At 34.5% G+C, this 16,606-nt stretch overlaps 1 protein-coding gene across 1 annotated transcript; it reads left to right on the top strand.

The window, feature by feature from the left end:
• The first annotated feature begins 3,629 nt into the window (after positions 1–3,629).
• LOC131162305 (protein phosphatase 1 regulatory subunit INH3) lies at positions 3,630–7,136 on the top strand. Its single transcript, XM_058118635.1, has 2 exons — positions 3,630–4,159; positions 6,612–7,136. The coding sequence occupies exon 1, from the start codon at positions 3,768–3,770 to the stop codon at positions 4,146–4,148; it is 381 nt and encodes a 126-aa protein (XP_057974618.1). The 5' UTR covers positions 3,630–3,767; the 3' UTR covers positions 4,149–4,159; positions 6,612–7,136.
• Positions 7,137–16,606: the final 9,470 nt, after the last annotated feature.

The raw sequence follows: 16,606 nt of genomic DNA, 5'->3' as shown, positions 1-16,606 counted from the left end.
TTGGTACAAATCTGCTTGTGTTTAGAAGCATTAGAATTGTACACAAAAAATTGATACTCACTGTTGTATTCCAGATGTGGCCTAAGGGGGTGTTGATCTAACCCATAAGGATCGTTAGGGCCTTCTCTACCCCGTAAGGAGAGTTTGAAAATGTTGAGGGAGGTCAACCCTAGGAATTTGACCTGATCGTAACCGATGTCGCTCCACCCGTTAAGTGAACAATAGTGGTAATTTTCGGGCTTGCGAGCTGAGACGGAGATGTAGGCAGTAGTGGCCAAAGCTCGATAACATATCATGCGTGTACTTTATATTTTCGTAATTTATTTTTTGCACTTTCGTTTTCAGCACATGTATGTTGTATGTCTAATTCATTATATGTTGTACATGTGTTGATTGGGTTTGCGATTACGTAGACAAACCCTAGGTTGTGTATTACTACTGCTGATTCGGATAAACTTATGAATAAATTTTTAAATACCAAATTCACCCCCTCTCTTGGGAATATACCAATTCCAACAAAGCCATATCAAATCATTCAATCATGCATACGTTGTTCTAATCAAACCATATTGGCATATCTTCTCATGCAAGTCAAATACCTTTGACCTTGCTCCCAATAGCTTAAATTCATCAATGGGGAGTTTTACATACAATAAACATCAACTTATCCTTAAATTTCACTCCTTTTTTGTATTTTCACTCTTCAAACCAAAATTAAAACACAAACAAAGTTGCAAAACATCTTAAAGGCCCCAAAACCTTGCTAGAAACCAACTAGGGTTTTTTTTTTTTTAATTTTATGAGAGTTTTTTTTTTTTTTTGCTAGTTTTTTAAAATTTTACAAATTTACAAAGGCCAAAAAATGCAAAAAAGAAAAGAAAAGAAAAGAAAATATTATAGATAAACTTATAAAAGTACAAAAAACCTAAACAAAGGCCTAATATTAAGGCCTATACTTCTAAAAAATATGCTACAACATGCCGACTCACAACTAGTTAAAAAAAATGCCTTTTAAATTAGAGAGAATTAAATAAAATAAATAATGAATAAATAAAATAAAAAATGAAATTGGCCCTAAAATAAAAAGATTTTTTTTACGACCTTCCCCTATTTTTCTTTTAGATTTTTTGGCAATGGGAAGCATTTTTTTAATTTATTTTTTAAACTTTAAAATATATTTAAACAATTAAATAATTAATAAAATAAAAAAAATTAATGGACCAGTCAACCAAGATTTGTTAATCGGTCCATCTGGACCATTTTTTAAGTAAATACGTGCACTGGCATGTGGCTCGTTCCATTATGGTCTAATTGTCTTCTCTGATGACTGGCTAGAGAGACACTAGAACCCTAATTTGAAACCAACTTGATTTTGGCGACTCTCATAGCTAAAAACTCGACTTCGAGCCACCATTTGACTCCACTTCTGACCACAAACCTCAATGGAATAAATAAAATGAGCCAAAATGCCTATTTTTGACCTCCCTAACACCAAGCTGGCTATTGCTAAAGATAATGGTGATTACATGAGTTTGAAGCTTTCCAATGCTGTTTCAACTTTATTTTCTTCCTATTTCGAGCCTTGGACCTTGATTTTCTCTCTTTCTACCTTTTTAGCCTCAATGTAAACCAAAAACACATTTTTCAAAAACTCCCTCCTTATCTCCTCTTTCCAGCTTACCATGGCCTCCTACTATCTATCCACCCACTACTCTCCTTCATTTAAACCCCTAAAGACTCAATTTTTCTACCTAAATATGATCTAATAGTAGAAAAATAACTTGCATGCTTTAAAAAAATTTAGTCTTTCAATGAAAACATAAGTAAAAATCTAGGTTTTTGGGAGCCTTCACGTGTACATGTGCTTCAACATCAAAGTGTGAATATCAAACCATTCAACAATATTCAAATAAGTATAGTTCATGCAAGATCTTCATGAAAAACACTAAAGATAACCATATTTTCTTCCTCAATGCTTCGAAACTTGAGGTTTGGGAAGTTCGAGTACCAACCTTTATCTCTCGTTGCATGTAGTTTCTTTTCTCTCCAGCTCTCTTTCTCCACTCCTAACTAGGTTGAACATATCTTATCTCCTTATGTACCCTTCAAATATCCTCTTAAGGTCTTTAAATAGAGCAAGGTTTAGGTTTTTCTTTATAATTTTAACTTCCTTATTTTCCAAAACACCCCTAAAATCAACAAAAACTTCCTTGCACGTAAAAAATGAGTATTTGGGCACCCCTTTCGCCCTATCCTTAATCCAATTTTCAATTAAAATAAGGTTAACCCCCAATTTTACTTAAAATGACTCCAAAACATGAAATTGAGGTTATAAAGTACTTTGGACGCACGATTTGCACACTGAAATGATGGGAGGGAGAGCAATGTTCTTATGAATGGATTTTGGATTCAAATTCACCCTTTAATTGCATAATTAACTCCAAATTAACCCAAATATTGGCAAATTTGACCCCAGACAAAATAGGGTGTCAACAATTTTTAAAATGCCCTTTTCTTTCATAATGGTAGCATTTCATTTCTTTCTTTCCTTCGTTGTTATTATTGGAATTACTATATTTCCATTTGTTGCCACCATGAAATTTTCAATAATTATTATTCTCATCAATGTAGTTCACTTTACATCCAAGAAAAAAATATCTTGTTTCTTGTCACGAGTTTGAATTTCCTCTTCAATTCGCAGATGTTTTTGAATTTAATCTAATGTGAAGTCTTCTACGGTGTGCAGGAGCCTTTTCTTGTAATCATTCCACCTAGGTGGAAGTTTAACAATTATTGCCCCAACTTGTAGTTATTCATGAATGTTAATCTTTAAATCCTTAAGTTTAAACACCAAGATTTGTGATTCATGTACTTGATCCATAACAAAAGCACTATCAACCAAGCATATTCAAAATCCTACATAGTTAGATATTTGTCCACGCCTTACTTCTCTGGGTTGTACTTAAATTCCTATGAATTTCATATTTCTTTTGGTGACTTCATGGAAGTAAATAGATCATAGAGGCAATCATACAAAGTGTTAAGAATGTGGCCTCTACACAACAATTCGTCTTCTTCACACTTCTTTTCTTTTTTCCTTTACTTGATCCAAGTCATTTGACTATGATTTTGGAATTTTTGGTCAATTTGAATTATGAATGTAGAAATGTTCAAAGTTGTAATTAAAAACATCTCTTATTTTTTCCAACTAGTAAAGTTTGTTCCATAAAAACTATCTAATTTGATAACTTTATGTTAGAATCTAAAACTAGAAACTCCAATAGCAACTCCTTGTCAATGTTGACAAAGAGATCAATTGATTTAGTTAGTATTGTAGAGAATGCTCATTGCATATGCAGGAGTATCATGATGCCCCCGAGGTAGGAGGAAGTTTCGAATTACTCATTTCACTAGTAGGCACTCAATTTTCATAATTTTGCAATAGATCCCTTTGCGGGGAAGTGCAAAGATGATGGTAGGATAAATCGTTCTCGCCGAATGGTTGATTGATTTTTTTTAATTCCTAAATGTGCATTTATGTGAATTTAAAATTAATACATTTTTTGTTTTGAAAGCTAGGGATCGCACAATAAATTCTAAGTACTTGTATTTCAAATTTAGTAATACTATTCTTAGGGTCCCGAACCTTCCCGGTACATTCTCTTGCGAGACGCAGAATTGAAAGGTTGGAAGGCAATGCCGCCTCTGAGACTGAGACTTTATAATCCCCAATTCTCTGGCATCCCAAACAAAACCTAGCTTCGAACATGGCTCGACCCATGAGCTCAGCCACCCGCTCACTGCCCTCAGCCACCACAACCCTAACCCTAGAGCGACCCTCTCAATCTCCTTCTCCCCAACAGCCTCACCCTCGAGAAACCCTAGTTCTTAAACTTAATCGGAAGAAGAAGAAGAAGGTCACCTGGAAGGAAGGCACCGTTGACAACGAGTTCCTCCAGAGGAAGAGCTCCAAAAAGTGCTGCATTTTCCACAAGCAGAAGCCCTTCGATGAGGATGACAGCGACGACGACGGCGATCACGATCACAGAACCGGCGACCCCGATCGGTCCGAGAAGGCGGCTCACGGCCACAATCACGGTTGCTGCTCAGAGAACGGCGGTGGAGAGGGCACGAGCGATTGTTGTTGATTGGATCGGTTGTAAGTGCAAAATCTTTTGGTTTCTTTGAGAGTTTTCTCGGTCTTTTGATGTTTTGTACATGATATTCTTGTATTTGGATGTGAAAGGGAATCGATTTTTGTAATCTTGCCATTGAGAGGATTATTTTTCTGATTTTTGATCTTTATGTCCATATCTTGTTAATTTGGAATTAACTGTCTATGCGAATAACTTTGGCATTTAATTTGAATCGCTGAAACCTCCGATACACAGAATGATACTAATTCTCCACAGCCGCCAAATGAGCTTTGTTGAACATTGGCATTTTTCCTTGATAGTGGCTACTTTGAAAATTAACTGTCCATTTCTTGTTAATTATGCTTGCTTGTTGTCCAATCTGGCTTAATTATGTGGGAGATTTAATTTAGCCCGGTCGACGTGCTAACTTCTTATTGGCCCTATTAAAATTGCCGCATAAGTTTGTGACCATTTTAGAGATATACCGATGTGGCTTATCACTAGTCTGAGGTTGTGTAAAAGGGCTAGCTGGAGTCATTTGTTTTGTTTTTTGGTATGGGTAATGGAGCGCAGGTTGCAGGGTCTTGTCTTTCTCCCTTCTCTGGTTCGATAGATCTCAGTCTCAGGTTTTGCATGTTGATATTAAATTGGTGGCAATAAGAATCAGGTAACTAGGTTAAGCTTAGTTTCCCATGTAGTTTCTTATAGCACAAATGACTAAATTTTGCTGTAGAGGCACATCATACATAATCCCTGTGTAGTTAAATCAATTCAATTTTTGGACCATTCTGTGGTGAGCAGGAAATCTATTAGAAACTGCTATGTTAAACCTTTTTTGCTATTGTGTTAATGGGCAACCAATTTTGGTATATGCTGAAAGGTAAAGATTGTTCTCCCTGTGAATTTATTGCACAAAACAGCAGATGACTGAATTTTTTGGTGGTGTTTTAGTTACAGCATGTGCTAGATGATTATCTCAGTGTAGTTGTATGCTCCATTTTCATTTGGAGGCTTCAATTGCTAACATTAGTTGTATTTGAAACTCAGCTACTAAAACTAGGGTGTTTGTTGATCATTTAGATTTGCCATTTTTGTGATTTCATATTCCTCTAATCTGAAAGCATCCCAGATTTTTCATGTAAAACAAGTAGAACATATATTTGTGACTTTTATGCACGGCTTATAATGTTGGCATGCACAATGGATAAGGGTGAGCTGATTTTAGAGGTAGTTGGGGGAAAAGGGGGGTGGTGTAGATTATTTTTGAAAGAAAATGGATTGAAGTTGTAGAAAGGAATTTGATTACCTCTAGCTTCAAAAGGATGTTACTCTAGATTGTGCAAAATGGTAGAAAAAAATTTGTCCAATCTACCATGGGAATTACGATTTTGTTAATTTTTTATATTTTTTGTTTATCAATAGAAAAATTATTATAAATCAAGAAGATGCCAATCAGGTACAGAGATTACAAAGGAAAAACAAAGCACCAAGTTGTAAACTCAGAATGTTAACAGCCAGTGTTAAAAGCCCATTTTATGGGTTTGGAGTGCCAAGTCCCATTCAAATTTGAAGCCTTAGTCATATGCAAAGTGAGCTTGAATGTTCACATTAAAAGAATTAGGTTGTATGCGGCATGTCTATTCCTAGGAATATAATGAGGATGATAATGATATAAAATTTTTGATTTTTTAAATACTCACAAGGGATGCATTAATTAAGAATTTGATATTTGTGTTCTATATTTTTCAACTTCAACCTTTTTTCTTTTTGAGTTATTCTATATTTGTATTATTCATGTCTTATATGTCTGATAGATTAATGGACTGTAGAATTTATTATGCTATATTAATTAATTTATCACACATAAAAACAATGAGAAAGTATAAATATGTTTGTCTATCAATGGTGGTTTAAAATAAATGCAAACTTCTTGCTCTTAGCAAACAAATTAGTTAGTTGAACTAAAAGATCAAAACTTTAAAGATCCTGCTTTTGTATTGTTTGGTTGCATATGAAATTGGAATTGATTTTGTGTGTTTCCATAAAGGTGTCTTCCTTCCTTCCTGCCCATTCTTTCTCCTCCCCTATTTTACTTTCATGTAGTGTCCTCCTCTCTCTTGCCGAACATTAGTCTGGGGTGCTGCTATGTATTAGGGTAAACCTGTGATTGACAGGCAAGTCTCCCTTAGCACACAAAGACTGCTACAATCTCGAATAGATGTGTGGGTATTCTTACAGCTTTGAAGGACTATAATCGGCTGAGCTTCTGATGTTTCACCATTGTCAACCTCTGTGGATGCCCTTATAACATATTGAATTACAAGTAATATAAGATTCCTTCATTTGTTAGTGTCTTTTGGCCAAGAGGAACTGGAAAAGCGCCATTTGTATAGAGAAGCCATGCAAATGTCATTACGGCCATGAAGGATCATATCGAGCAGATCTTTAATGCATCTCCCTTCTTTTGCTCTGCAGGTTGGCAATGACATCTACTCGTGATAAAGACTCTGGGCACAGTACAACAGTAAAGTAACAAAATTCTTGCCCCACCTACATATTAAACATCTTTGTGGGGATGGCTCACTGACTTGGGAACTGCATAAAGGAATTCAGCTGGCATAGATAGGAGCCATGGAAATAGTGCAACTGATTTGCTATTTTTTTTAGCCCCGATTGTTGTAAACTTTGTTTCTATCCCTACACCGACTGGTGAGCCTCGACTCAGTCGTATGAGAATCACATTCAAACTTGGAAGTCAAGAGGTTCGTTCTCTCCAAGCATGGACGTAAGACTGTACATATTGATCTCCTTAGACCTCCGAAAGCATAGGGGTTGTGTGCACTTGATGTTGTATATGTACAAACGCATGTTTTTTATTTCCTATGCTTGGAGGGGTGTTTCAAACCTAAGCCATGTATGTCATTTAAATTTTTTTTTTTTGAGATCGAACAATTATTATTTTGGAATGAAACTGAAGCCTTTGGCATTCTTTTAGTCTTATTGAACTCTGTCAACTTCTAAATCATACTCCTTGCACTGTATCTGGGGTGACGAGTGTTTTATCTTCCCTAGTGTTTATGTTTTTAAATAATTTTCCTGGATTCCCTCCAAGCCTCCTATCATGTTAAAAAAACTTTAGCATGAAATTAGAAATTCTTTTCATGGAGAGAATGCATTCTTATGGGTTTGATTAACTAATTTAGAGGATGTTCTTGAATTGCAAGGTGAAATTGGAGTCGATGAAAGTAGGGGTGCTATTTTGAGGGAATACTTGAAGAAACAAAGCTTCAGATTAGGGGATTTCCACGGTGATTTCAATAAGAATGAAGAAAGCATTTATAGAGGAAATGTTTTCCCCAAAGCTAAAAGCTATGGGTTTAAAATTGGCATGGCAACTATTATCTTGGTTAATATTTTTAATACTAAAATAAATTAAAAACTTGATTGAACAAATACTCATTTTTTTTTCCTTGAATCAAATAACAGCTAAAAAAAACTATAATTCAAACAATAAAAAGAACAAAATAATAAAAATATTATAATAAAAATAAAATTATTATAATTATTTTACTTAATTATTATATTTCAAAAATTATAAGAACAATCTTATCATATATGATAATTAAAAAATAGTGAAAATGTTTTTTAAAATAGATTTTATTTTTAAAAATTTATTTATTTTTATTTTTATTTTATTTTAAATTCGTATGATCTTTTAATTTTATTTTTATTTTTATTTTAAATTCATATGATCATTTAATTTTAATTAAAAAATAAGTGTAGAATGAGTGAGTTAATTATGGGTATTAACATATTCTAATAACAAGTTGTCAATCATTGCATGAATCATTTAATGAGGTGGAGGGAGAATGTAACACTCAAAAAAATGATATGTTTAAGAATGTAAAAAATAAATATAAATAAATAAATAAATAAAAATAATAAATAAATAAATTATTTAAGATTTAAAATTAAAGTAAATAATAAATAAATTAATTAAATAATAAGAATTATGAATTAAGTACTATAATATATATGTTAAAAGTTATTACTATTATATATATATATATATATATATATATATATATATATGTTTACTTCAAGCTTCTTTGAAGCTTATGAGAAGCTTAAGGATTTCAAAATTCTGAAGAGAAGCTGTGTAGCCCCCCCTTCAGAGTCTCTCTTGCTTACCTCCGTCCCTCTCTTACTTTTTTCAATTTCTCTATTGATTTTCGTTCGATCGAAAATTAGAAACTATCGTTGGACTTCATTTTTCGCCACCGTCATTTCTACCGGAGTGGATTTATCGTAGGATAAACATATCTCCTATGGTAAGCTTAATTCTCACTTTTACCTTAATTTCTCGTTAAATCTTAAGCCCAATTGACAATCAGACACCATAACGAGAATTTAGGGATGATTCTCTACAAGTCTAGTGGAACAGAATTCTCGTGGGGTCGTCGTAAGCATAACCCCAAAATTAGGTTAAGGGGGTTATTAATGAGTTAATGATTATTTAATTATTGTAGACTTGGAAATGTTAAATATTGGGCATTTTGAGGTTAAATTAGGGTTATTGAATTCAGGGTTCGGGTAAGCGCCGCAGGTATAATTTCGGGACCCTGTGAGTATAGTTTAAGAAAACCAAGGTAATTTGATTATTATGGAGTTTAACAATTTATTTAAGTTATTGGAAGCCTAGGAAATGTTTTATAGAATTATGTTGGAAATCTTTTGAATGTTTTGGGGAAATGGAAATTGTAAGTTTTGTGCTAGAAATGCTACGGGCTCAGGATTGAACTGTGTTGGCATCTCAGTAAGCCGGGTAAGGGGATAAATTCATAATTTTTTTTTGATAAAATTAATTATTATTTTATAACATTTAATTTTAGGCAAATATGTATACCGTATAATTATATTTGGAAAATATTACAGTTGAACAGAGTAATCGGTGCAAAACTGCAAGTGCACAGTATCGTAATTTTATAATATAATGATGTGTAGAGTATCGTTCTCAGGGATTGATGTCTTAATTTTACTAAGTATCAAAATTTTACTAACTTTGATTTTATTTAAAAAGATTAATAATTTTAGACTGCAAAATTTAAATAAAACTATTTTAAATAAACTATTCAAGAGAATTTAAAACTGGATGCCGCATATCAAATTACTAATGGTGAAAACTTCTAGGAAACCGATTTCGCATAATTTCTCATTATGCTTTACTCATCTAACTAATTCGATTTCGTTTTCTCTGTTTGTTAGCAAATTTCCAATTTTTTCAAAGGCCTCTTTCAATAGCCAATCAGAACCTATTCTTGTTTATTATTTAACATAAGTTATGCAAATTCATAACGCAAGAATACAATAAGATCCTTGATTTTTAATGTTACGTAGGTTCTTACAAGTCTTTCGATTTATATATTAACCTACGCTGAATTACCCAAGATCTATCCTATAATTCCCTATGTCGGTAGCAAATCACAAGACTAATATCATTTAATTAATGGCCAGTTAATTAAAAGCATTAAGCGCAGAATAACTCAAATAAACAATAAGGAAAACTACTTTAGATTAGCATCAACGAGCAAGCTGAAACCTAAGGTGTAGTCCCAAGAGGGGGGTGAATTGGGTTATTTAAAAAATTCTTTAGTCTTTTTAAGAGTTCTTGATTTTTTACAATCTTTTAAAAACTTCTGAAAATTCTTATTGATTAGGTAGTCTACACAAACACTTACTTCAACTATTCAAATCTACAACCACAACAACCAATTTAATAACCATTCAAGCCAAACAAACACAATACAAGTAATTAATATTAGTTTTACAATATTCAACAGTCATGTATATGAATGTGCAAGTCATGTAGTTTACTCTTCAATTGAAAATTAAAATATCATCCAAACTTTTTTTCAAGATCAGAATTTAAATAGATCTTTAGCTAATAGGTTTTAGGTTGTCAACCAATCAACGTACTCCCTTACGGTTTCCACAAAATATCGATTGACCAACGTACTCCCTTCCGGTTTCCGCAAGCCCAAGAACAAATTAGGCGTAGGTTTATTTAATTTCTAATGTGCGTTATTTTTATAATTGAAAGAATTATAACATCTACGTAGTTTATATCTTTGCTGAAATTTAAAGGAGAGTAAGAGAAAGAGAGTGACACCGCTGTTTTTACGAGGTTCGGCTTACCCCAGCCTACGTCCTCGTCTTAGGTCAACCACCTAAGGATTTCACTATACCTTGTTCTTTCTGAGTGGAACAAAAACCTTACAACAATTAACCTCTTTTTCAGGAAGAGAAACCTCTCGAATCAACAACCTATGCTTGGTCCAATGATTCAACAATACCTTAAACCGTCAAAGATTCAGTAGAAAGGAATTGATATCTGCGCACAAAAACACTCTCAAAACACAGAGCAAATTGTACAAATTAAATTCCAAATCGTGCTTCAAAACCAAAACTAAATAGAAAATGTGAAGCTTTAAGATTTAGAAGTCACCAATGGTTCTTAAAAGGATTCTAGATGCAACTTAGAACCAAAACCTTGTTTTTCAATCTAGCAATTTTATAGAGTTTTGCCCTCAGTAAAGGTGTGATCAAGAATGAGTTTTAAGAGAGTTTTAGCATAGAAATCATGTATTGCTTGAATTTACTCTTCATTTAGTAAGGAAAATATTTATAGACTTTTTTAAGAAAAAGTTTCCTCAATTATCAGGAAGCATTTAGGTAACTTTTCAAAAAATATTAAATTATAGAATTAATTTTTGAAAATCTTCCATTTAGGCAACTTTTCAAAAAATATTAAATTATAGAATTAATTTTTGAAAAATTTCCCGCAAGTTTGAAATTCAAAAATTCTCTGCAGAGTCAGTCGGCTGATTCACTCGACTGGGTCACTAGTCAGTCGGCTGGGCAGTCCTCTCTTTTCAAATATTTTCTATTTCTGATTTCTTTAAAATCTAGTTTACTTGAAAAACTTAATTATGACTTTTCAAAAACATGTTAAAGAATTTTTTTTTTTAAGTGCTGGTCTCTAAGTTTTTGTATCTTAAGGAGCTTCACATATCTAAATAGTGATGACTTGAAGTACTTACAAATATCCTTATAAGCATGATCTCCTTAATCACTAAGTTTTGCAACCTCTAGAGGTTTAGTCTTTACTTCAAAGTCTACTTGGCCTTTAAGTTTTTCATGTATCTTTTATTTCTTCAATGTTCTGGGAAGCTTTCATTTGATTGACTTTGATCTCCAGCCTACTTCCATGATTAATCGTAAGTGTTCTTTTACTTAGACTTGAATTAAAACCACTCAACAACGCATGTTAAAACATCCTTCATTTTTTTATCATCAAAACAAAATTGAAAAATCCAGTTAGGCCAACACAAGCATAGGTCATAACTAGGCTATACTGTTTTCCTAGAATACAAAAATTTAGTTCATTATGAAAATTAAATCCAACAATAAAGATTTCACCATGTTTTCTTTTATTTGGAGAGTAGAGGAAAAGTCAACACTTGCAGTACCGCCGTCACTCACCGCGAACATGTCGAGCACTGTTGTTGTTCGCCGCCTTCCGATTCCAAAAGATTTTAATTTGCTGCACGCCGCCACCTCTCCTTTGCCACTATTCGTATTGTTTTTTCCCTACAGTGCTGCCTCTCTGAGATCCAAGAACGGATCCAAGAAAGCCTCCGTGTGCACAGCCTCCACCAAAAGACAATCTGTGCATGTGTGGCTTCCACCAAAATAAAAAGAAAGTCCCCTTTTTGTCTCCTTTTCCAAACCTCCCAGCAAGAAGAAATATTTCCAAGCCTCCCTATTTGCTTCCTGCGCATGGCTTCCCCAATAAGGTTCTCCTCCTACTGCTCTAAAAAATATTAATATATATACCTCTTTACCCTACAAACCCAGTGCCTCATTCACTCCTTTTCCTTACACGACCTCCTTTAGAAAAAAAACCCAGCGCACGACCTCTAATCTCCAATTAAAAGCCGCCCAGAAGAAGTTCCCAAGTAGCCTACCATCTTTGATTTTTCAAAATCTCCATCTTTCCTTTCTTTCCTTTTCTTTTCTTTCTTTATTTTCTTTTGTTCCTCACCCAGCGTGTTGCTAAGATGACCCAGCTGCATGGCTGGGTCACATCATCTTTAATATTTGTTTATTTTATTTTTTTAATTTTCTTTTCTTTTTTCAAAAGCATACAGTCTGCCCTCCACTTTCAAGCCCGCTTTCAACCTTGCTTCATATAGAAACTCTCAAGGCTTAAAACACAAAAATTGTAGAGAATTTCCTCAGCTTTCTATAGCATTTTGAATTGTCTAAATCGAAGATCGGACGAGAAAGTTATGCTCAGATTACGAAGTTGTGCTGAAAATGGCCTCTCTTTGTGTGCATAACTCGGCTTCTGAAAATGATCTTTTAAATGTTCATGAAAATCTTGGATGCTCACGGTCTTGATTTGGACTTTGCCTTATATACACGACACCTCTTCATGCTCATGACTCTTGTACATTCTAATTTCAAATTTAATGTTCAAAAAAACTATTCTGCAATAATTAAACACAAGTGTCCATAAATGTTTGGCAACAGATAGGGTAATTATCTTAAAATTATCGGGTGAGCTCAATGATTAAACTATTAGAAAAAATTGGGCATTTTAATTAAAATTATGATCTTGAATGCATGAAATTAAATGCATAATTACGCAACTGTGACGCGTAGTCACACCCCCCAACTCACGTTTTTCTAGTCCCTAACAAATAACGTGAATGCAATTCAGGGTGGTGCCCACAAATTTCAATGAATGAACGCACATGCAACACAATCATACCATTTCACATACAGGATTATCACCAAATTACATACAAGCTCATTCATACACAATGCACGCAACTCCGAAGTAAGTCATTCATGCAAGTCTCGTCATTATATAGCTATTAAGAATAGTAAACTCACTTAAAGTTAACCAGCGAGCACAATTCAAAATTAATGTAGCTATATAAATTCGAGTGTAAATAGGCGAAATCTCGAAGCATGTGTAATGTGTGTGACTCGTTACAACCAAGATATCTGTGGACACCTAAAGAACTGTCGCTTTGACTCAGCCTAACTGATATACCCTAAAAAACACTCAAAAAGGATGGGTTCACCCATTGTATATGAGGAGAAGTGCCATGAACAAACATCCCATATATTGTAAGGAATTAGGATACAGATTTTGTAGACTCTAGGGACGATTTTTACCAGAGTATAGGTATGAATTAGGATAAAAGTAGGAATGAGTAGGTTAATTAAGATATTTTCTAGTGTTAGGTGTTAACAATAGATTTTATTTAGGATTACATTTAACAAATTTCGAGAACGAAATTTCTATAAGGAAGGAAGAATGTAACGACCCCAAAAATAATATGTGAGTAAGTGTAATCCAAAAAAATTTAAATTAATTAATTAATTAATTATTAAATTAAATTAAATAAATGATAATAAATTAATTATTTAATTAAAATTAAAAATTAAATAATAATTATAAATTAAATAATATAATATTATTATTATATATATATATATATATATATAAAGGTGACCTAAAGGATCCTTCAGAAATTCAATTTGAATTGAATTCACAAGACGTCTCTCTCTCTCTCTGCTTCGTCTCTCTCTCTTCTCAATCCCTCTCCCTCTCTCCTCGATTTCCTTGGCCAAACGCGTGCTAATCGAAGAATGAAAAATACCCTTGTGTTGACCTGATTGGTCACGCTCTGTTTTGCTAATGACAAATACTCTTGGTACTAATGGTTGTACTGAGAACTGCATGTAGGTTCACCTTGTGCGCGCTTCAGGACTAAAAGACTTATCATGATGGCGTGTGGTGTTTGTGCCGATGAATGAAGAATCTTGTGATGCATTTGTATTTATTATTTAGTTTCTTCATTTTGGGGTGTAATTTTATTATGGACTGTACACTCATATAACTTGTAATAATTTGCATCATGCATGATAGGTAGGTATGCTCAAATCGACCTTAGTTGGACATTAGGTACATACACGGACCATAGAAAGACCTTAGGGTTTTTCCTTCGGTCGACCGACACCAGACTTTTTCAGTGTCTTCAAATTGGACCCCAAGTACCCTTAGGACACTCACACTTTCATATATATTTGTTAGGCACTTGAATAGGGCTTGTTTGCTTCAATACGGGACCGAAATGCACACACGATGCACATTCGGTCGACCAGCCAAGCCAGTTCATTTTGGCCTGGTCGACCGAGACACATTGGGTCAAAGTTTGACCACCCGGTCGACCAACAAAGGTAGGTCAAAAGGCCCTGGTCGACCGAAACTCCCTTGGGTGAAAGTTTGACCACCCGGTCGACCAGCAAAGGTAGTTTAAAAGGCCCTAATCGACCGAAACTCCCTGGGGTCAAAAGTTTGACCAACGGGTCGACCGAAACTGGTAGTTCAAAAGGCCCTAGTCGATCGAAACCCTCCTAGGTCAACAGTTGACCATCTGGTCGACCGAGAACATTTGTTCTCCAACTACCTGGTCGATCGAAGGGTCCTCGAGAGAATTCCCAGGGGTCTGGTCGACCAAACTAGGCAGTTCAAAATGCCCTGGTCGATCGAAACTCGGAAAATTGGGAAATCGCCCTCTCCTGGTCGACCAAGACCTCAGTTCAATATTCCCCTAGTCGACCGGACCATTTGAAACTTGGTCGACCGAAACCTTTCTGGTCGACCGGACCTCTCGGGTTGCCCTGATTTTTATCGCGGTTAAACATATTTTAAACAGGGTTAATTATTTTAAAATAATTTAAAACTTTCTTAATAATGCCCAATAGGTCCCCAACGGTCAAAAATACCTCCTTGCCTATATATACCTAATCATTTATCATTATTAGCGAGGATTAGCGAAACTTGATTAGGGCAAAACTCTCTCAACTCTCAAAATCTTATATTAGCCAAATACTTCTTGTAAACACTCACATACTCTTCAATCTTGATTTCTCTAAGCATTGTGAGTATTTCTAAAAGGCTATAGTGCGTAATCTCTATAGCTCATACTCTCTTTTGGTATAAAATTTGATTGATTTTATTTGAGAGTATAGCCTAAAGTTCTTCCACGGATTTCATTTGATAAATCTTGTGTGGGAAGACGTTGAGGGTTTTGGTTCTTGCATTGTTGTTACAAGATACCTAAACCTAAATTTTGTGTGTAAAAATCCTTTTGCGAAAAGTTAGTCTTTCAAACAACTCCATTGTGCTTTAGACATTGAAATATTGTATTGAGTTTGTTTGATCTATCTTGCTTAACATATTTGAAACCTGATCTGATTTTGTGATATTCGAATATTGTGTTTCAAATCTTGCTTAGATACACACTCTAGATCTTGATTGAGTGTTTAGCACACATTAGAGCACTGAGCATATCTACATATCATTCGTGCTTGCTTTATTGATTGAGCTGTATTGGTGCACATATCTTCTTTTCTAGAAGCATATTTTCTTGTACAAATTTTATACACATCTGTTGTATTTCCAGGCACGGGCCTGAAGAGGGAGACTAGCCCTGGAATAGTCCCGGATTGGCCTTGACCCGGTTAGGAAAGCTAGGTGCGTTGTCCTGTTAAGGCGTGTAGGTTGAGGTCAGCCCTACTAATTCACCTGGTTAAGGTTGAGGTCAGCCCTTTGTTAATTTGATCTGGTTGTAAATGGTGCCGCTCCACCCTTAAGTGAGCTATTAGTGGAATCCTCTGACCTGCGAGTTAGAGGCGCGGACGTAGGCAATTTGGCCGAACCTCGATAACATTTCTGGGTGTCGTCTCTTTTATTGCTTTATTGTGCATGCCTGGTTAAACATTTATTGTAGTTTAAAATTCCATTGTATATTTACATTGATTTATTTTACATGCACTAGATTGACCTTAAACTTGTGTAATACTGTTGTTAGTGGTTTGACCTAAGGCAATAAATTTTAAAATTCCAATTCATCCCCCCCTCTTGGGATTGCACCAAAGCTAACAATTGGTATCAGAGCCTCGTAACTTAGATTTAAACATTATTTAGTAAAAGATCATGATGGCTCATGTTAGTGCATTCTATGCATGTGAGGGTAGGTTAGTCACACACCCACCAGTATTCTGTGGTGATAATTTTGTTGTATGGAAATTTAGAATGACTGTGTATATGAAAGCTTTGAATTGGAAATTTTGGAATGTCATTGATCAGGGTGATAGTGTACCTCTTAAATTCATTGGTTGTACTAGTGTTCCTAAATCTGAGTGTGAACTGAATGATCATGATAGGAACTTAGTGCAAATAAATTTTGATGCCATGAATACTTTACTGCACGCTTTAGATTCTAATGTTTTATGTGAGGTTATGGCGTGTAGTAATGCTAAGTAGATCTGGGATGAACTTGAGAGAAGATATGGAGCACCTATGCAAAACAATGTGATCTCTCCAT

The sequence above is a fragment of the Malania oleifera genome, chromosome 8 (genome assembly GCF_029873635.1).
Source record: "Malania oleifera isolate guangnan ecotype guangnan chromosome 8, ASM2987363v1, whole genome shotgun sequence".
Classification (NCBI taxonomy): domain Eukaryota; kingdom Viridiplantae; phylum Streptophyta; class Magnoliopsida; order Santalales; family Ximeniaceae; genus Malania; species Malania oleifera.
The sequence above is the reverse complement of the archived record's forward strand: the minus strand, read 5'-3'. Positions and strand labels throughout refer to the sequence as shown.